At 42.3% G+C, this 23,292-nt stretch overlaps 1 protein-coding gene across 1 annotated transcript in view; it reads right to left on the bottom strand.

The window, feature by feature from the left end:
- Positions 1–23,292, bottom strand: part of CDK4 (cyclin dependent kinase 4) — an 82,954-nt gene that overhangs the window by 15,118 nt on the left and 44,544 nt on the right. The window contains exon 4 of the mRNA XM_073613733.1: positions 14,280–14,447. Within this exon, the coding sequence (XP_073469834.1) occupies positions 14,280–14,447 (168 nt within the window). The remainder of the gene's footprint in view (positions 1–14,279; positions 14,448–23,292) is intronic.

Below are 23,292 nucleotides of genomic sequence, written 5' to 3'. Positions count from 1 at the left end.
AAAAAAACAGCTACATACAAATATGACCAATATTCAAAACATGTAATAAAAATAAATGTAGCGCTAATGATAATGGTGATAAACTTGTCAGTGGTAATAGCCCACTGAAACCGAAAGAAAAACATAAGTATGACCAATATAGCACAGTAAACAAGTGAAGTTCAATAGTGCCCAAATAAGTAGCAATGAAATGGTAGTCCCATAATAGAGCATATGTGGAGTGAGTCCAACATGAATGATTCTTCTCGTCTGTATCATCAGTTATAAAATCTTGAACAGGAAAACGGATGAAATACGCTTACCAGAGAAGGTGGATTCGGATGCCGGTGACACCGAATCAAACAGGCTCAGAGATCCAAGATGGAAGTAGTTGGTCCAAGAAACCCCGGATCTCAAGGGGAATCCTTCCTCTGTTGTCCCAATCGCGACTGCCAGTCCGGAAGGCCGAAGGGGAGTCCCAGCCACATGGAAGTCTCAGATGTATAGGTGGTTCCCAAAAAAATATATGAAAGCGCCAAATGGTGCAGATCAAATTATGTATTTATTGGATGACACCAATAATCAAAAAACAATTTAAAATAGCGTGATCACGTAAATAGATAAAATCAAGTGTAGGGAAGAGTGTACTCTTCCCTACACTTGATTTTATCTATTTACGTGATCACGCTATTTTAAAAATTTTTTTTGATTATTGGTGTCATCCAATAAATACATCATTTGATCTGCACCATTGGCGCTTTCATATATTTTTTTGGGAACCACCTATACATCTGAGACTTCCATGTGGCTGGGACTCCCCTTCGGCCTTCCGGACTGGCAGTCGCGATTGGGACAACAGAGGAAGGATTCCCCTTGAGATCCGGGGGTTTCTTGGACCAACTACTTCCATCTTGGATCTCTGAGCCTGTTTGATTCGATGAGAATGATAGAGGTATCTCGCTGACCTACACCTCCAGCACAGAAAAAAAAAAAAAAAAATCACTTTTTTAGATCTAGAAATCCTGGTAGTTAATGAACGTTTTCAATTTAAAACCTTCTTCAAGTCGACTGACGGAAATGGCTATATCCCTACTGATAGTTGCCATCATCCTTCTTGGAATCGTTCTGTCCCACGTAGCCAATTTCTGCTATTAAAGGAGGAATTGTAGCGATATAAACACCTTCAAGGTACAGGCAGAAGCACTTAAGATACGACTGCTTGATAAGGGATATAGCCATTCTGAAATTGACTCGGAGATTTCTCGTACTCTGGAGGTAGACAGGGTTTCTTTACTTGCTACCAAACCCAAGCTGGATACTGATAAGTTTAGATGGGCCATGATGACCACCTTTTCCACCCAATATCGCCAGATCAAGGCAATTTTCACAAAACATTGGAATATTCTTAAGAGTGACCACATTCTTGGGCCCTCCTTACCGGAACAGGCCAAAATGATTTTCAGGGGAGCACCTACCCTTCAAAGTAGAATAGCACCTAACATTATCAATCCCCCTACACGTACGACATTTTTTCAGGATCTAACTGTTTTTTTTCCCATGCAGGAAAAGCACGGTGTGTCAACATAATACGGGAGTGGGTCGGAAAGTGACCACCTTCAGGTCTTCTGTCACCAACAAACAGTATCCTATCAAACATTTTTGTACATGTGCAACCCACTATATTGTTTATTTAATCACTTGCCCTTGCGGGAAGCAATATGTGGGTTGCACCATCCGTACTTTTTCTATCAGAGTGGCGGAACACATTTCCCTAATAAAAAGTGGGGACACAAAACATCCTGTGCCCAGACATTATAGATTACACCATGACCGTAATCTAAAAGGCACCTCATTTCTAATTATTGATAGATAAAAACCAGGGGGGGGGGGTCTCACCATTCGAGACCTTCTGGATTTACGAACTACGCTCCCACTCGCCCTATGGCATGAACATAGAGTGGGATATTAATGCCTTTATTAGTCAGGCCTGAGTAGATTTATTTTTCCTATTTTGACTTTATAATCACCAATCTCTCTCTTTATTTGCTCTTATTGTTTGAGCCTTGGTGGCCATTTCTTTTTTATATTTGCTTTTTATATGATTATTGGTGTATGATCTTTTGTGTACAGGTGGCACCACATGAGAGTCCACTTCACAAGCTGTACTTATATTCGCTAAAAAAAAGTTTTTTATACGTTTTTAGGATAGATAGATACAGTGGCTTGCGAAAGTATTCGGCCCCCTTAAACTTTTCAACCTTTTGCCACATTTCAGGCTTCAAACATAAAGATATAACATTTTTATTTTTTGTGAAGAATCACCAACAAGTGGGACACAATTGTGAAGTGGAACGAAATCTTTTGGATTTTTGAAACTTTAACTAATAAAAAAATGAAAAGTGGGGCGTGCAAAATTATTCGGCCCCCTTGCGTTAATACTTTGTAGAGCCACCTTTTTCTGCGATCACAGCTGCAAGTCGCTTGGGGTATGTCTCTATCAGTTTTGCACATCGAGAGACTGAAATTCTTGCCCATTCTTCCTTGCAAAACAGCTCGAGCTCAGTGAGGTTGGATGGAGAGCGTTTGTGAACAGCAGTTTTCAGCTCTTTCCACAGATTCTCGATTGGATTCAGGTCTGGACTTTGACTTGGCCATTCTAACACCTGGATACGTTTATTTGTGAACCATTCCTTTGTAGATTTTGCTGTATGTTTGAGATCATTGTCTTGTTGGAAGATAAATCTCCGTCCCAGTTTCAGGTCTTTTGCAGACTCCAACAGGTTTTCATCCAGAATGGTCCTGTATTTGGCTGCATCCATCTTCCCCTCAATTTTAACCATCTTCCCTGTCCCTGCTGAAGAAAAGCAGGCCCAAACCATGATGCTGCCACCACCATGTTTGACAGTGGGGATGGTGTGTTGAGTGTGATGAGTTGTGTTGCTTTTACGCCAAACATATCGTTTTGCACTGTGGCCAAAAAGTTTGATTTTGGTTTCATCGGACCAGAGCACCTTCTTCCACATGTTTGGTGTGTCTCCCAGGTGGCTTGTGGCAAACTTTAGACGAGACTTTTTATGGATATCTTTGAGAAATGGCTTTCTTCTTGCCACTCTTCCATAAAGGCCAGATTTGTGCAGTGTACGACTGATTGTTGTCCTATGGACAGACTCTCCCACCTCAGCTGTAGTGCTCTGCAGTTCATCCAGAGTGATCATGGGCCTCTTGGCTGCATCTCTGATCAGTCTTCTCCTTGTCTGAGCTGAAAGTTTAGAGGGACAGCCAGGTCTTGGTAGATTTGCAGTGGTCTGATACTCCTTCCATTTCAAAATGATCGCTTGCACAGCGCTCCTTGGGATGTTTAAAGCTTGGGAAATCTTTTTGTTTCCAAATCCGGCTTTAAACTTCTGCACAACAGTATTACGGACCTGCCTGGTGTGTTCCTTGGTCTTCATGATGCTCTCTGCGCTTTCAACAGAACCCTGAGACTATCACAGAGCAGATGCATTTATACAGAGACTTGATTACACACAGGTGGATTCTATTTATCACCATCAGTCATTTAGGACAACATTTGATCATTCAGAGATCCTCGCTGAACTTCTGGAGTGAGTTTGCTGCACTGAAAGTAAAGGGGCCGAATAATTTTGCACGCACCACTTTTCAGTTTTTTAATTGCTAAAAAAGTTTAAAATATCCAATAGATTTTGTTCCACTTCACAATTGTGTCCCACTTGTTGGTGATTCTTCACAAAATATTAAAATTTTATATCTTTATGTTTGAAGCCTGAAATGTGGCAAAAGGGCCGAATACTTTCGCAAGCCACTGTAGAGAGAGGGAGAGGCAGAGGGAGAGGCAGAGGCAGAGGCAGAGAATGAATATCTCTATCTATCCCTCAGAGAACATTTAATGTATCATTTAACATATTGTATTATTTAACTAAAAACTTATGTCATATATATCTGTTCCTCAGTGAACATTCAATGTATCATCTAACACAGTGTTTCTCAACTCCAGTCCTCAAGGCGCCCCAACAGGTCAGGTTTTCAGGCTCTCCATTATTTTGCACAGGTGATCTGATCAGTTTCACTGCCTTAGTAATTACCACAGCTATTTCATCTGAGGGAAATCCTGAAAACATGACCTGTTGGGGCGCCTTGAGGACTGGAGTTGAGAAACACTGATCTAACACATCGTATTATTTTTAATTTAAACATATGTCATCTTTATATAAAACCATTTTTTGTTATTTAAAATATTTTTTGCTATACAGTCTTGTCCCCTCTATTTAGTTGATGCTGAACATTCTCCTTCCGCTTTACAGGGATTTTATTTGTGTAGTCACACACATGGTTGGTCACATGACCTTACCATGCTCAAGGTAGAGGGATATTTTTCCCTTTGAGTGCAGTTACGCGGTGGCTGTGACGCAAGACGCAGCCATGTGTCAATATGACACGAGCGCTTCTCCTCCCATTGGATGAGACCTTGGGTGTTGGCAGTGCGCATGCCCCGGACGGATGACTGTACGTCATTTCCGCCCGTTGGTCAGCACGGACTCGACTTTGCGCGCCCGTGGAGCGCACATCCTGGAAAGACGTCACATTCGTTCAGGCCATACCGCTTCCTTTTCAGTGTATCTCCCACTATGTGGATATACACTGTGGAACGCATGTCCCCATTGTCTAGTGTATCAAGGTGGAACGCACGCGGGATCGCCATCTTAGGCAAAACCAGAAGTACTTCCTATACGCACCACAGTTGCTTGGGTTTTTGGCTCTCATGATGGGGGTCACTTTCCATATAAATATGGGATTAGCAGCAGTGGTGGGTCACCCCAGATGATGTCCTTTTAGAGACGAAATGCGTCGAGACGGTCCCTATTGCTGCCTATATTGTTCTACAGCGCTGTTTTTATCTAGATCCAGGTGAGTGTTTTTTTATTTTAATAAATACATTTTTGTTTTATGGAATTACGTTATGGATCTCTTTCGTTCCCTTTCCAATACTCTCCACATGTTTATGGATTTTTGAGCTGTTGGTCTGCCTGTGGTGCCATCTTCCCATGACCCTACTCGGCTGCTATCTACACATACCCGTTTGACGGCTCCTACCCATGGTTCATCCATTACACAACAAGCTTGTTTGACACAGAGCATATGCCCTAGTGTGTTCAAACGATCCGGTAAGCCTTCCCTTCACCCGGTGGTGGTCTCTTTCCACGAGTGTACATATTCACTTTTTACAAAGACTTCACTGCACTTGGCTGGAAATAGATTTTTTTATTTACCTTTATTCATGGACTTATTTTGAATGTACATCTTATTTTCACTATATACACGTTGAGTTCAATTGTGCGTGTTATGATATATATTTGTTGTTATTTCACTGTCTTTTTTGACATTGGTTTGAATTGCATCAGTGCACTTCTATTTCTAGCGCTACACTTTGTTAGTCTTGATTCGGTATCACCGGCATCCGAATCCACCTTCTCTGGTAAGCGTATGTCATCCGTTTTCCTGTTCAAGATTTTATAACTGATGATACACAGATGTGAAGATTCTCCATTCATGTTGGACTCACTCCACATACGCTCTATTATGGGACTACCATTTCATTGCTACTTATTTGGGCACTATTGAACTTCACTTGTTTACTGTGCTATATTGGTCATACTTCTATAATAAATGTGACCTTTGTTATAATAGTCATTTTCAGCATTTATAGGCTCTCAACAGAATAAAATGAGAACAATTACGGCTTAAGTAAATTGAGGCTTGTGTATGTAACCGGCTCTAGGGGTATGTAACCATTCCATGCTCACAAAAGCATCATATTCTTATTTATGAACATCAATGTTTCAATAGTCTGATAGCTTGCAGATGCAATATCTTGTGCTTGAAATATTTCAGTGCCCCACTTCACATCCCAAATGGACAGCATGTTAAATATGACGTTACTTCAGAATTTGTTCCCATTTTTTATCGTTATGCACAACTGTAAAGATTAGCAGGTCTGATAATGGGGAGTATCCATGAATATAGGAGTAAAGCAATCCTTTTGCATCCTGATTGTTATGTATAGGGACCAAAAACCATTCTGACACAAACACATGTTAAGGTAAGCCGTTACAGTTACCTTAACAGGAACAGTATATAGCGGGGCTCTACAAACTTTCAAAAAAAAAAAAAAAAAAAAAAAGCTGGTTTACGGTCCTCCAGACCAAGGACTGTGGCCCGTGGAAACAGGAAAGGCTCTGGGGTCAGGGCGCGGAATGGCGGCGCCCCATCACCGCGGTCAGGGCGCGGAATGGCGGCGCCCCATCACCGCGGTCAGGGCGCGGAATGGCGGCGCCCCATCACCGCGGTCAGGGCGCGGAATGGCGGCGCCCCATCACCGCGGTCAGGGCAAGGATTTATGCCCCTGTCAGAGGGAGGAACAGTGCCCCAAGGGCTGTATAAAATTAAGCAAAGGTCTGCATCCAGCCCCTGGGCAACAGTTTGGAGACTATGGTTATAGTGTCAGGGAGTAAACATTGAGACATTTTAACTTTTACCTGAAAGTTGTTCTTCAACCAACATATTTTAAAAGCAGACTTTAACTGAAAATGTAAAGTCCACTTATGTTACAGACCCCCATGCCCACCCTCTGAATAATAAAAATAAAAACCCTGGTTTCTGAATACTTCTTGTAAGCACTAGTGAGGGCACGGAGCCTCACTGCTAGAACCTGGGAAAATTTCAGGGTTCCATACCATATAGATGATACCAATTCTTTCAGGATTTAGGATCCTCGGCTCTCCCAGGATTCTGGTAGAAGGTCAAGTGAAGTCACTGGTGCTTACAGAAAGGCTCACTTTAATAGAAAAGCATGGCTTTCCAAAAAACAAACATTTATACTTACCTAGGTGGATGCAGCATTGATCTGATGCTGCATCTGTCCCCCTGCTGGATCTGCAGTGAGACCTGAGCGATTAAATACTGCTGATCAATCAGTTCTCCCCCTCCGCTCTGAGCAGAGAGCCATAACTGTAAAGGGCTCTCTGCTTTCTTCTCCAGTGTTCACTGGAGTGCTGGGCTGTGGAGGGGGCAGGAGGGGCTGGCTCAGGCTCTTGGCGGATCGCCGAGAGGCTAAGTCAGGTGCCGGTCCAGGCTTTTAGATGGAGGTTCTAACACTTAACCATTATCATACTTTGTGGAAGTTTTACCCCATCTGCTGGTGTGGTTAATAGGACAGGAAATCTTTCCAATGGGGATTAAGAGGGCAACGAAAGCCTTTTTAGTAAGGCTGAACGGTTGCATGGGTGCTAAACTTGTGGTCTTCCAGCTGTTGTGGAACTACAAGTCCCACCATGCCTCTGCCTTTGGGAGTCATGCTTGTAACGGTCAGCAGCGTGCAATGCCTCATGGGACTTTTAGTTCTATCACAGGTTGAGCACCTCTAACAGGTTTTGTTGGTGAATTTCCACCTCAATGGGGAGAATATTCCAGCACCCTTTGGTAATCAGGATATCATTTGATACAAAATAGGAGAAAAAAAAAAATACAATCCTGCTGTGGGGAAATGAAAAAGTATGTTGTGTCATAATCGACCAGTTTTATTATAAGAAAACAGTATTTGCTGCTTTCGCTAGGAATCTTAATACAACACTACAGAACAAAGTGCACCAGTCTGACCCTTAAAAAAAAAAAAAAAAAATTTGTGTCATAAAAATCACTATGTGATTAGAGGCCAGTTAGTACATAGAGATGCACATTGCTTACAGTGGCTGTATGCGAACGGGATCAGCTATGTGTGATTTCTCTGCTATACGTTACCACTGACACGTTTCAAGAGCAGACCCTCTTCATCAGAGCTCTGATAAAGAGGACTCGCTCTTGAAATGTGTAAGTGGTGACATGTCAAAAGCAGCGGCTACATGCTGTGCAGCAGAACAAAGAATGTTGTACCAGTCAGTTGCTGGTGAACAGTTTGTTGTATATAGTGTAATCAGGATATGAAGTGAAAGGAAATTTCCCCAATGGAGACACAAATTGCAAAAAGTTTTTAAAGTGATATTCAAGTTTTGTTTTTTTATTTAGAAAATAAAATAAACCTGTCATACTTACCTGCTCTGTGCAATAGTTTTGCACAGAGCAGCCCAGATCCTCCTCTTCTCAGGGCGAACGTCAGAACTTCTGGCCCCTCCTTCCTTTCCTGCCAGGTGCCCCCAAAGCAAGCTGCTTGCTATGGGTGTACCCGAGCTGAGCCGCTGCTCTGTGACACCATTCACACACACATGGAGCTGTGGCTCGGCCCGCCCCCTTAGTCTCCCAATTGGCTCACTGGCTGTGATGGACAGCAGTGAGAGCCCAGGGCTCCTGCCAAAAGCCAATCAGGAGTGCAAGTCCCCAGAGAGGCAAGGCTGGATCGAGAGGGGGCTCAGGTAAGTATTAGGGGGGCTGTTGCACACAGGTGTATTTTTACTATCATGCATAGAATGGACGACGGTAATAAACTTTGTGCCATTACAACTACTTTAATGAAGTTTCTAAACCCTTCTCATGCTATCCAAAAAAAAAAGTTTTCACTGGAGTTCTTCTTTGCATTCTTATTACTCTCATTTGTTTTGAGTATAGTTCATGTTCAGAGTTGCAGAATCTCTCTACTTGTATAGCTGGAATTCTCTTCCGCATGCTCAAACTACTGCTACAATAAATCAATTAGTCACGCATTGTTCTTGAATGTCTGATTAGCCTGGTATGTTCCCATAATGGACATTACTGACTTATGTAAATGCACAGCATTATCAAGCAGAAGTCCGACATGAACAGATATGACTGTCCTATGTACAATTATAAATTACAAGCAGTAAAGATTTGGAACAATCACACACATTTACAAGAAGACATATACTGCTCCGATCACATGTGTGTATGTTGAGAAAACCCGTAAAAAAAGGAACTTAGATTTCCTTTAATGCTTCAGTAAAAACCTTAAACAAAAAAAAAAAAAAAAAAAAAAAAAGAGAGAGAATGGCGTGTCTGGTATTTCTAGACGGAGGCACACTCGGGGAGAGGTAACGGAGCAGACAGAGGCACACGCTGGGAGCGCAGTAGTCAGTGTGAGGGAGATTTCAGCTACAGCAACCTTTCCAAAATAAACACACTATGACCAGGAATGCAACTTCCTCATTACTAGGCCTTTGAAAAGTACCTAAAAACACAAACACGAGTGTTTACTCATGGCGGACCACTCTCTGCAATTATCTAAGTGTAGGTATGTGCAAAGGTGAGATCAGAGAAGGATACTTTGACGCAGTATGGAAACTTAAGTGCAGCCCCATGAACTAAGTGAACATAGAAGTCATACATGAACATACTCTAGTGCATGTATGAACTGTGCTTGCTCCCCCACCTTCTGATGTGTGACATGGCAGTAAAGATGTTTGCACCAGCCACAATACGTACACACTAGTTTTATTTTCGTGTGAGCCGCTGTACTAACCATGCAAGGTTAGTCCAGTGATCTCCACCGCTGAGCTGTTGTGTTCTGACAGGGGGCAGCCCTTCCGCCACAACCCTCCGACCAGCACTCTCTGCCATTGGCTGAGAGCTGATCAGGAGTCAGTCGGCTGCTGGTTTTCCAGCATGCACGTCAGACAGAAGCTGGCCCAACAGCCAGACATACACAAGGGCCAAATGTCGGACTTTTTTTTTTTTTTTTTTTTTTTTAACTGGCCGTTGTCTGACATTCGGCCCATGTGTACAGGGCTAAACAGACTCTTGTTCGATTTCTGTCAATACATGAATGGCCAGCTTTATATTAAGCGCTTTAATGAAGAATTTAAAGCGGAACGAACATTAAAAAAAAAACAAACAAATAATGGACAACAGGCAGGGTCTTTATTGCAGAAGACATATGCCAAGGGGCCACTTAAGTGATTTGGCAACCATTTGTGGGCCACAATGAAATGGTTCCTAATTGATAACACATTTTACTGCCCCCCAAACTGTTAACAGGCCTGATCCTTTACTCTTTGCAGAACAGTAGCAAAGTGCTTGGCATGAGCAACCGTCACTATCTGTCAAGAAAAAGAACTAAAATAACAAAGGCTCATCTGACCCAAAATATGTGATTTTTATTTACCTTCAGTGAGAGTAGTAAGCGTAATAGAGAGGGTGAACCTCCCTTATGGGACAGAGAAAGCAATAAAAACCTGGCAGGTGTTCTAATCCCTCTCTACCTAAAAAGTTTTGCCTTTAGTTATACGTTAATAAGAATGCAAAAGCAGCTTGAAGACGGTTGATGCAGCCTACAGCTTTACATCAAAAGCACCTGTCATGGAACGGACATTTACCTGTCCAGAGGTCCTGCACCATACACACCTGAGCCGGTTCTTCCCCATTCTTGGGGTCCCCAGCACCAGCATGTTTACTTTGGGAAGACGCCTGTGATGCCTTGGCAGCTTCACACCTGGCTTCCCACTTTATGAATGGTCCCACAGCCTCCAGGGACCTGTGACGTGTCCCAGAAGGCTGTGGGAAAAAACGGGGGGGCTGAACTTCTGCTTGGATCACCTAGGAGTAAGTGCCTATCAAAACTACGCAGAAAAGTGGAACTTCCCCTTTTGGGTAAAGTTCCACTTTAAGCACAAAGTACATTTTCCCATTGACATTGGCCCAAGGCCGAGTCTATAAGCATTGTGTAATATGTTGCTATGGAGCATAATAAATGTAGGAAACAAGCACCAACACCCTTTTCTTTACCCTTTTCTTTGGAAAGAATTTGGGGGATTTTCAACTGGAGACAATGAAAATATAATTTAATCAAAATAAAATGTAAATGTACTCCTACAACTTTATACCAAATGTCACCAGTTATAAGGCGTTTAAAAACGGTCAGAAAAATCAGCAGACATAAAATAGAAAAAAAAAAACCCTTAACAAACTACGCTTGAGAAGATAATGTGGGTGGGTAAAAACCGACCGAATTCATTTTGAAAGCTTCTGATTAAAAACAAAAAAAAAAAAAAAAAAGGTTAGATTTTGAAGTGTAAAAATCCCCAGAAACTTTTTGCAATACCTCACCTTTGCACATACCTACACTTAGATAATTGGAGCGATTAGATGACTTGACGGGACATTAGTATGCAAAATTGGGATTTAATAAAGGTATCTGCAACATATTTCTGGTGGTATGTATGTAGTTAAAAGCCAAAATTCAAGAAAACCCTGGTATTATCATTGTTAGTACCAACATGTATGACAAATTCTAGTTTGTGTGGTGCAATTACTGCCACATCGGTGATTGGGAAAGGAGGAGGTTTACAAGACCTCTTCCATGTTGGCTGATTGTGCCACAAGTGTAGTTTTTGCATCTTTGAGACAACTCCACAATGATTTGTTCCAGCGTCTCGGCTTTCTCTCCCAGCCCCTTTCATCAGCAACAGTGCATGAAAGTCAGAGGGAGCCTGAACTCAATCCCCAGGGGACTAAGCAGTGCTTACCATGTTCCAACAGCAGCAGAAGAACTGACCACAATAACTCAATAGGCATCCAGGCATCGACATCCCTATGGAGGCAGTGCTTCCAGCCAAGCAGAGGCATCCTTGAAATTAGTGAAGACGCATATGGTCTCACCGTCCACAACCCAAAGGTTGCCGGGAACAAGATGCTGTACTTAATGCCCTGTCAAAAGAACGGCGTTCCCGTTGGGCCTCCATGGTGTAATCTGGAAACAGGAGCTTACTGATAGGGCAATTCACCAGCCGCTCGAGCAGCTCTAAGAAGCTCATCACGGTCCTGAAAGTTTAGCAGCCAGAGAATGAAAGTGTGGGCCTAGGTGGGACATGATGGGCCCTTTCAACAGCATAGTACGGGGAGAGTCGAGCCGCAGGAGACCAGCTCACGACACCCTCCGGGAGCCCCACAATTCTGAGATTGTTACTGTGGCTCAGATTTTCGGCGTCCTCCGCTCTATACTCCAAGGCTCTAACTTTAGTTTGCAAGGCCCGGATAGAAGCTGCATGGTCAGTCACTGTGGCCTCCACATCCCCCACATGCCGTTCAACCTCAGCAACCCTGGAGCGGATTTTGACCAGATCTTGCCGAATTAAGCCCACATCTAGTTGGACCCAGTAGTGTACCAAACGAGCCGGGGGGGGGGGGGGGGGGGGGGGGGGGGAAATCGCAGCAGGGCCATCATAATGAAGATCGCCCCTGCACTTTCCAAGCTTTGTAAGCATCAGAAGTGCATCGGGTTGGCAGGTGGCCCAGCGGTGCGAGGGAGGAGGGCTGCCTGTCTCCCAGTCATCCAATCAGGCAGGCAGTATATTTTTGACTACTATTAACCCATTGTATTATATTGTCACTTTGGTTTGGCATTATAATATCACATTTCGGTATATTAATTTAGTAGTTATATAGTTTCATACGCATATTCCTATACATTTCACACTTTTTTTGGATTATTAATTTGGACTATATATTGATGTGCACCATATTTTAGATTATCATTGATTTATTGGATAGCAGTATCACATTGATTTTGGTATATTTATTTCCTTTCACATATGCTTATTTTTATACACATATGTTATTATCACGTTTGTGGTTTATTTATATGAAGAACATACAAATTGCAAGCAGCAGCTTATACATATTCAAATGAGCACTATCACACACACTTAATTGGGTTTTAAATTAGAATCACCTGTTACCAGGTGCACATTGGAATAGAACAGCGCCACATCTACTTTGTTTTCTTTTTCCTTTTTCAATGTCTTACTCCACCTAGTGGCAGTAATTGGTAGAGGCAGCAGTTCCACCAACTAGCATTTTTTCTAACCTCTAGGCTGGTGCTTATTGCTTTGCGCGGAGTCATTCATTTTCTTTTCCCCTTGCCAGCGCACCTGGCCCCTCCCGAGTGCCTCCACAGTAAGCAGCTTGCTATGGGGATGCCCGAGTCGCTCCTGTGTGCCTCCAGACATAGCCGCAGCTCAGCCCCGCTCCTCTCTCTCATCACTGGCCCACCAACTGATTGACAGCAGTGAGAGCCAACGACGTCCAGCACCTGTCTCAGCCAATGAGGGGGTGGGGGGGAGAGAGAGTCCCAGACTCTCGCACAACATCGCTGGATGGATACTGTCTCAGGTAAGTATTGGGGGGGGGGCGCTGCTGCACACAGGTGTTTTTTCTTTTTTTTTATCTTCATGCATAGAATGCATGAAAATAAAAAGCCTTCCGACTTTAGAACCACTTTAAGAGGCTAGAAATATGGCAGCAGCCACTGCCAAGTTATTTTTAAAGAGAGAGACCCGGATTCTGGTTTCACTGTGTGATGGGTTCAGATTTTTCATGCTTCATTGGCTGCATACTTGTTCCAGGTCAATGGGTTCACTAGGTAGTGAAACCAGAAGCAAGATGTAAGCTGCAGAACCTGCACTTATAAAAATAAGTCTGCAATCAAAACTCCCATATGTTAATTCGTCAGGCTCGCTTAATGTTTGTAAGCAAAATTCCAGGGGCCTTGGCTGTTGGGGTGTAGTTATTCTTAATAAAGCAACTTAGGATCCTTTAAACTGGTATTAAAGTTCTCCAAATGTTTTTAAAAACATGCCCCCGAAAGGTTCATGCCATAATGTGCTAGTATGAACTGCATACTAGCACATTATGACAAAAATGACCTGCCAAGCAAAGTCCTCCAGCGCTGTGTTGGCACCGCTGATCTCTAAGCTTCCATCTTCATCAGGTCTTCTTTCTGGGTTCTGTCTCTTCATCCACTTGAATGGCTGAGCTACAAACACCGCTGGTGTCTCTTCTGTTATAAAAACCCCTGCCTGTTTTTTTTTTTTTCAATACAACTTTAAGATATGCACACTTTAAAACTCAGCTCATAAATGGTATGCAGAAGCCACAAGGGATGTTCTCAGGTAAAGCATCTCTGGAGATGCTTTTTAATAAACTCCTCTGAGCTTTTATCTCATGCACAAATGCTTTCAGATGTTTCTCTATATAGAAATGATTCCTTTATGGTTTTAGGCATTAAAGACACAAGTTTTATATTACAAGAGATGCACTTATCCTTTGTGGAATTTGAATATAAAAAAACTGTGGTATTTTAAAGTTGTCAGAAATTGATAAATTGTAAAATCGGAGATCTCCAAGTTTTTATGTAACTTATACAAACCTTAAATTATCTGTAAATATGGTTTTACAATCCTGACAAGTGTGTCTGCATGTGTTTCCTGTACAGCTGCATTCTCAAGGATGTTCTCACCTGCTACACAAAGTGCTAGGTTACATTTACAGTAAACACTTACCACAGGGGTGAGGGCCATCTGACAGCTGTAGATTCGAGCAAGGCCAAAATCTGCAAGTTTGACTTGTCCACAGCTGGTCACTAGAATGTTTTCTGGTTTAAGATCACGATGCACAATACAGTTCAAATGAAGGAATTCAAGGCCGGAGAGGAACTGTCTCATTATATCCTGCCAGAACAAAGAGTACAATTAATAAGATGCATCTTCAGTATAATACATACTAAAACAAACCGCATAGTATGATTCACACTTGCGAATGCAAACACTTGGCGATTACATACGAGAACCCCAGCGGGGGTTCCCATGATTAGCTGTGAGAGGCATCCCCATTGAAAGACAGACTGCTTGTGTCCAGGGCTGATTACTGCATGAGCGATTACATGGGAGTGAATTTGATTAGCAGCGGGTGCAAGCTGCCTTCCATTGCTTTTTTGAGATTAGGCCGGGTTCACAATGGTACGGCACAACTGTTACCCTACTTTGCCCTGTGACATCGGTCCTACTTCCATCCAACTTGAACAGAATACGATTCTGCTCCAACTTTGAGATTGTCCGACTTGTCCTTAGACCAATCAAAACAATCCCAGTGTGACATAAAATTCCTTCTCCTGCTGACGTAATCACCATGTCGGATGTCACAATTCGGATGGTTAGGACGAGGATCCGACTTCAATGATATTGAATGGGCTGAAAAAGGATCAGCCGGACCAAAGTAGTGCAGGAACCTTTTCTAAAGTCGGATCGACTTGTGTCGGACCAGTTAAGATAGCTCTCATAGGGAACCATTGATTTGTACACATCATGCCACATGTGCTCCCAAAGTCGGAGCGTTTGTCACACCAGCGTGAACCGGGCCTAAGCCTCTTGCAGCTAATCGCATGAACCTGCACTGAGGTTCTCAGGAGGTAATCGTCAAGTAGGTCAAATTATGAATGTGCACTAAAAAAGCATCCTCCATTCTAATACAAATTACTTCAGGCAAGCTTGTGGGAGTTGGCTGAACGTTTTTACACCGCAAAGGTGATGTCACCCTTCTCAATAGATGGTAAAAAGCTGGGTACACGGGCCAAAATGTCAGAAGACAACGACCGGTTCAAAAAAAAAAAAAAAAAACCCTAATAGTGTGTACCCGGCTTAAGTTTATACTTTTTTGTGCTAAACTTATCTAAAAGGAGGTAGGAGAAGCAGTGAATATGAAAGCTGCCACAGCCAGCACACATTTTTTTCATGTTCAAACCCGGTGCATTTAGACGCATAAACTGCATTGATCAATGCTATTGGTGCTGAAATTAATCGATGCATCGCGATTCGGGTGTCCCCGATGCTGCATAGATGCATGCGACCCGAAAAATCGATTTCTCGCCCCGCCCCCTCCTGGGAGAGCGCTTCGTGCGTAAAGCTGTTACTAGTGTGTGTATATTCCGCTCATGTGACTCCCGGCCACGCCTCCCTCCTCTCACGTCTCTCCTGTCAGCCCCGCCCACTGACTGGAGCTATCAGGTCCGAAGAGAGGCGGGCGGGGCTGACATCAGGAGAGACGTTAGACGAGGGAGCGGCCCGGAGTCACATGAGCAGAATATACACACACTAGTAACAGCTTTACGCACGGAGCGCTCTCCCGGGAGAATTCCCTGCTGACCGAGTCAGATGAGACGTGAAACCACCGGCGGCTGGAATGGAGATCAGGGGGAGATGGTGAGCAGGCAGATCGTCCTTCTCATTACAGGCTGCCTGCCACCAGCACCGGCAGAGCAGCATGTAAGTACAGAGGGGGGCGCTGTGATCCCAACACAAGTCCATATCATAGAATTGTCTTCTATGTGCCTTCATCACACCACAACTCTGCATTATCGTCCGCAGGCTCTGACCGTCTCCTGTAGCATGTCCGCAGGCTCTGACCGTCTCCTGTAGCATGTCCGCAGGCTCTGACCGTCTCCTGTAGCATGTCCGCAGGCTCTGACCGTCTCCTGTAGCATGTCCGCAGGCTCTGACCGTCTCCTGTAGCATGTCCGCAGGCTCTGACCGTCTCCTGTAGCATGTCCGCAGGCTCTGACCGTCTCCTGTAGCATGTCCGCAGGCTCTGACCGTCTCCTGTAGCATGTCCGCAGGCTCTGACCGTCTCCTGTAGCATGTCCGCAGGCTCTGACCGTCTCCTGTAGCATGTCCGCAGGCTCTGACCGTCTCCTGTAGCATGTTAGCAGTCTCTGACCGTCTCCTTTAGTATTTTGGAAAAGAGCCTGGAGCTCCTCTGCTGTCTTTTTTTTCTTAAGAACAGATAGAATTAAAAAGAAATGGAGTTCTCCTGACTACTTGAATTTTTTTTTTTTTTTATGAAAACCATGAGCACTTGCGGACTTGCACTGTAATCGTGATGCATCGCGGAATCGAATCGTTGACTTGATCATCGTAATTGAATCGAATCGTGATGCCAGTGAAGATGCGCACCCCTGATCAATGCAGTCTCAATGCAAGGGCACATAGAAGACAATTGTTCTCTATGCGCCCTACATGTTAGGTTGTGCGTGTTCCATAAAAATGCTGCATTTTTACTCGAGAAACTCACTGCAATGCATAAGGCTGCATTCACACCTGAGCGTTTTCAGCTCTTAAACAGCTCATCTCAAAAAGTAAAAATAAAAAAAAAAAAAAAAAGCACAACAAATAAAATCCCATTCATTTAAACGGCCCCCTTTTCACATCTGAGCATTTTGTCACCTGAAGCTCAAAAAAGTACATGAGCTTCTTTTTGGGCAGATTACAGGCGTTTTTCTGCTTTTTACATTGGTGACCTTTTGGCCTGTACAAAATCGCTGTAAAAATCGTGGCAAAAACACGCAACTTTCCACCTGAAAACGATACGCTCAGGTGTGAATGCAGCCTTAAGTTTAATGAAGTGTGGATTCTTTGTCACTTTCAAAAAAGTTGAAAAAATAAAACCCCCATTTTTTTCTCTACATTGCACTTTCATTGGCAAGGCGCAACAGAAGATACATTTTTACTTTAAGCTTATCTTTTCACTTATATTGTTTAGTTGTAATTTTTTCCCCCCAAATCACAGATCATCGGCCTGTCTTAAGTATTTACAGCCCAGCAGAGCTCCTTCAGCCCAAGTAGTAAAAAGTTCCTGATGCCGCCTGAAGATTTTTATTAAACCCTATGGAACATCACATCTGCTATGTACAGTACACAGCCAAACAGAGGCCAATATCCAGGTCTGTGAATAGGACTCTTGTGCTAATATTGTGCAAACTGAAAACCAAGAGAAGGGATGCAAAACAGCATCTGACTTCCAGCAAAGACCACATAACTATTAACTACCTTTTGGTTCCTTTTTTTCTCGCTTTAGATAGAAGGGAAATGGTTAAAATCTCTCTCAGACATTTTTCGCTGTCTGTTGGGAAGAAATACCTTCACTTCCTTCCCCAGTTACCACCATCTCCACAGCAGTGACACAGGAAGCAGTAAACCCTGACAGAGGATCTAGGCCTTCCCAACCAAAAAGTGTCTTTCCTGCTTGGTCCACATTAGAGAGATCTGCCTTCAGTTCTAATCAGGAGGACTACTGTCACCAAACAGGAAGGGAACATCTTTCAAAACATTGACAAAAGACAAACATCACAGAAGTTCATAAATGGAAGGGTAGATGACCGCGCTTAGGAACCTGCCTAGGTATGCTGCCTCCCCTGATATAGCTCCCCTGGGGGGTCTATGAATACAAGGTTATATTGAGAAGGGGATGGTGGCGCTCCCTGGTTTGGGTAAAAGTGTCAGTGGTGTATACTAAACACAAAAGTGGTATAATGCAAATTAATATATTAAATTATAACATATAATGGTCCGTGGGCTGCAAATCCGTGAACAGTGCTTACAGTCACCATTTCTGTGTTAATCATCCTGAATGAAGACCTAATTTATCAGATGGACGATTAGTTATGTATTGGTGTATCAAGACTCCTTAAAAAACACTTATAGTCACCCATTTGTGCTAATAACCCTGAGTGGGGACCTAGTACATCTTATGAACTATCAGGATGCATATGTGTACCAACACCATTTTCTTTTGTCTTAAATAAGGTTTTTTCCTTAAATATGTTTTTTTTAACAAGTGCCTATATATAATATAATTTTACTTGCATGTATTCACTAAAGTTGGTACTAGCACATAATCACTTATGATTGCCAAGCACGGTACTTATATGGAGTCTTATCAACTCAATACTCACCTTAGAGATATATTATTGTGTTATATTCACTAGTGTAAAAACATCTACTGAGTGGGGATAGGCTAATTTTATAGCAGATCACCCCATTCAAGTGACTAATAGTTACAAGCACTGTTCACGGATTTGCAGCCCACGGACCATTATATGTTATAATTTAATATATTAATTTGCATTATACCACTTTTGTGTTTAGTATACACCACTGACACTTTTACCCAAACCAGGGAGCGCCACCATCCCCTTCTCAATATAACCTTGTAATCACAGAAGTTCAAACCCCTCCCTATCCCTATTCTAGCTAAAAAGAAAGATCCAATACCTATTGGCCATTTAAAGATAAAGTTTAGTCAAAAAAAGGTTTTAAAGTGATTGTAAAAGGATCGTTTTTATTTATTTTTTAAATAACATATCATACTTACCTCCACTGTGCAGCTAGTTTTGCACAGAGTGGCCCCAAACATCCTCTTCTGGGGTCCCCCGGCAGCTCTCGCGGCTCCTGTCCACATCAGATAACCCTCTAGGGGAAGCGCTCTCCTGAGGGGGTTACCTTGCAGGCGTGCTCCCGAATCCAGCATTTGCGTCTACAAACACGAATGCTGGACTTGGCCCCACGCCGGGTCATTGGATTTAATCGACAGCAGCGGAAGCCATGGTCTGTGCTGCTATCAATTGATCCAATCAAGAGCCAGGACCCCGTGGAGAGAGGGAGAGCGTGTCCCCGCCGAGGAGATTAAGGGGCTCAGGTAAGTAAAACAGGGGGGCTTGTGACTGCCAGTGCCAGGTGCCAAAGGATGCATTAAAAGGTGAAAAAAATGAGGGTTTACAACCCCTTAAAAAAAAAAAAAAAAAAAAAAATCAGCACAAGGGAAATTACTTACAGTGCACGCAATGTGTCTCTTGTGCAACTGGCTGTAGGATTAGCTGAAATCTTCCATCCTGTGATCTCTTCCATGCTATTCCCCACCCCACTGCAGTTGTCCGGTACCACAGAGCTGAGGGACCCATCATATAAACTCATCAAGAGTGCCATAAATAACGTAAATGAACGAAAGGTCCGCCTCCATTTATAGATCGTTTTTAAGTCATAGAAGTTATAGTACAACTTTTATGAAAGGAAGACGGGGGGCGTTCATAGTCGGTGTTGATTTTGGCAGCAAAATTTTGATTTTGGGTTTACTATCTTGACTAAAATGGCATTTTAGTCCCATTTTAGTCTTCTGCAATTGTTTTAGTCCTATTTAGTGAACTAAATCTCCAGTAAATTTTAGTGGAGTGAAAAATCAAATATGTTTCAACTAAGGCTAGGTAAACACTACTTTTTTTGTCTAACCCAGCTGGAGAAACTTGCTATACTAACTATCCAATGTTAGTACTTCGATCTCCCGCTGAGCTATTGTGTTCTGACAGCTGGATTGGACCCCTTGATGTCCTATTGGACGAAACGCGTCAGGGAGGAGACACTAGTGCTGACGTCAGGCCACTGTTCGATACCGGGTCGGCAGTGGCACCCATTGTCATATGTTTTTATGATTTTTTTTAACATACAAATCCAATAAATACTACACTATGGAGACTTCATCTGGCTCCCGGTAAGCTTTATTTACTAGAGCTTCATCTGGATGGTGAAAGTTGCTGAACATCCTTCCCCACAATAGATGGCGGATCTGCACTAGGTGCGTGTTTGCTGCTGTAATGCAATAAAGCCAGCTTTTTCACAGGGGTGCGGTGGGTGATTCTGGTGCACTGTATTGAATCTAGGGCCGAAACAGCTAATCAATTCATCGACAATCGATTATGAAAATAGTTGTCAACTATTTTCATAATTGATTAAATCGGTCAACCGATTAGTTGGCCTGCATACAGAATGCATTTGTTTACATATCAGGAAATACAGTGCAGGGCACATACATCTCATACACTCTCCATGTCAGCAAGTTCCTGAGAGCTTGTGAATGTGTGAAGAGCAATGTCTCGTGGGACATGTAGTTCTGGGCAGGAAGCAAGTGATTCTAAAAAGGCAGAAGTTTTTTACCTTGCTATTGGGGCACTCTGAAGGCAGGAGGAGGAGCCAGAAGTGTCGGTGGGGGGCCCCAGAAGTGGAGAACCAGGGCTGCTCTGTGCAAAATAATTACACAGAGCAGGCAAGCAACATGTTTGAGGTTTAAAAAAAAAAAAAAAAATTCACTTTAGAGAGGCTGGAGGTAATATAAGGCGTTACAATTACATTTAAAATAAACTTTTACCAGTATTATATTTATATTATATTTAAAGTGATCATATCCATGAAAAACAAAAGTCTCAGCAAGTACTACTTTAATATAAAAGATTTATATCTCCCTTCCACCCTTCATATAGTTTCAGGTCTGATTCCTAGTTAAAATGCCCATATATCCTACTTTTGAGTACATTTATGAGAGTATAAATATAATATAATACAATACAAGTAATATACCTTACTTTCACTGTTTCACAGTATAAAATGAACCCCCCATATAGTAGCGATTATCTGCGGTTTGTACTATAAAAGGGATAATTTTAGTTTTTTTTAACCCCATGATGACAGGAGATACAAAAAAAAAAAAATAAATAAATAAATAAAAATAAAAAAGGGGAAGAGCATGCTGCCGCTACTAAACGTCTTAGGCCTGGTTCACACCTATGCTTTTTTGTGATTTTTGCAGAAACGCACTACAGTTCATTTAACATAGTTTCCTATGGGACATATTCACATCTATGCTTTTTTCAGCTGCTGAGTACAGTATTTGGAAAGAGTCAAGGGACTTTTTTCAAAATAACAAAACATGCTTTTAACAGCGTCAGAACAGACGCCCGTGTGAAAGAGGCCTAGTAATGGTACAGAAAACTGGCACAATGGCATGTGCCATATTAACAAAGCAGATAAAAACTGGCGTTGGTGGTGCAGATAAACTTGAAAACAGGTTTCAAACAAAGGGGGATTGCACCAGCTTTCAATATAGAAAACTGCCAGACAGATCACACACGTTTCTGCCTATGCAGTTGTGTGGGGCAGGAGCATTGTGGGCAGATGGATCCAGAGAATGCAGCTCCAGCTAAACTACTTTCTGTGCTGTGTCTGGCGCAGACATGGCAAACACATAGTGCAAATCACTCTTAAAACAAAGGGGCCTGTGCCCCTTTTGTGAAATCAGGTGCACGATTTGCCAAGATTCCTTGGCTTAGAAGAGTGGTGCAGGCTTCTTTGGCAATTCTCCCCAATGGGCTGTCATTTCAAGCAGGAAGATAGGCGCACACTAGATTTATGGCAGATCAGCAATTAAATTTCTGTACTTGCGGGGTGTTTTTCAGAATCAAACATGGAGAAATGTGTATGTATTCCAAAGAGGTTTGAAATAGGTCTCTTATTTGCTTTAAGAAATAGAGATTTGATAACATTTCCTTCACTGCATAGGAACAATTACATCTGGGTTAATACAGCACCTTATTTAACTTCTTGTTTGGTTTTACTAAAGCAACAAGCCAAAAAAGGGCTCATTATAAAAACTAGAGCAAATAAAAATATGTTTTGGCCATGGCAACCAATCAACTTTAATATTTCAAATGAGGCCCAGCATGTAACAAAACATCCATTGCTCTCAATGCACATCAGAGCTTTATAGGTTTTTTACTTTCACTGCAAAGAAAAATTTACCACCACAACTGTGTAAATCAAATGCTGCAGGGATGTGATAAACATGATTAGCATAGCTATGCTATAATTTATAGAACATTCCAATTACCCCATCCCTACATCTTCAAAGACCCAAAATGTAATAAATATTTGGGAATATTAATTCAGCTGCTGAGCAAACACCATTCAGCTGATGTGCAGCTGCTCCGATTCATCCGCTAATGAGTCACACTCATTGTTCTAATGAAAATTCAATCAAGGGGAAAGAGACAGATATATGTTTAATGAACACATTCTGTAACTTCCAGGTCAACAAATCTATCGAAAGTTCCATCGTCATTTAAATAAAAGCAAAGCAGATCTAGGGACTCCCAATAAAGGAAGAATGTATACATCAATATATACACACACACAGTAACATTCTACATAGACACAAGGCCTTCATATACACACATACAAAGAGTCATTGAAAATGCTGCCAAATTCCTTATTTCAGATTTCCTTTCTACATGAAGCTACTATAATGATTTTTGAAAAAGAATGGTTCTTTTCTTTTAACAGAGAAGATCAAGTTCAATGAAAAGACCTTTTTATACTATATTCTATATACAGAAATTTTGCAGGGCATTTAAAGGAATAGGATACATCTGAATTAGAGTATGCCAGTTTCATAATCTTAAAAGTATGGCTTTAAAAAATAAAACAATCAATCATACTCATCTAGATAGCTGCAGCACCAATGCCAGCTGCATCTGTCCCCTCCGCCCCTAATATAAAGGAACAGAGTGATCAAACACCGCTGATTGCTCAGTTTTCGGTCTTCAGCGAGCCGGTGACTAAGGCAGGCCATACATGGGTCAAATTTCGAAAGAATTTTCTTTCGAAAATCTTATCTAAGAATTTTCGTTTGAATTTCACACCATTAGTGGGCTGCAGCAACAGCTGATTTTCGTGCAGCTATTGAATTTGAGTAATATAAATAAAATTCCCAGAAAGAAAAAGAAGATTCCCAGCCACGAAAATTCTTTTCTGTAGCAACAGGAGGTGAAATTGAAGACTTGGGTTGGTCGCATTTCGAAATCAATGGTGGCACCATTGGATCACAAAAAACGCACAAAATTTGGATTTTCAAAAGAAAATT

The sequence above is a fragment of the Aquarana catesbeiana genome, linkage group LG02 (genome assembly GCF_042186555.1).
Source record: "Aquarana catesbeiana isolate 2022-GZ linkage group LG02, ASM4218655v1, whole genome shotgun sequence".
NCBI lineage: Eukaryota > Metazoa > Chordata > Amphibia > Anura > Ranidae > Aquarana > Aquarana catesbeiana.
This window is presented reverse-complemented; position numbering and strand designations above follow the sequence as displayed.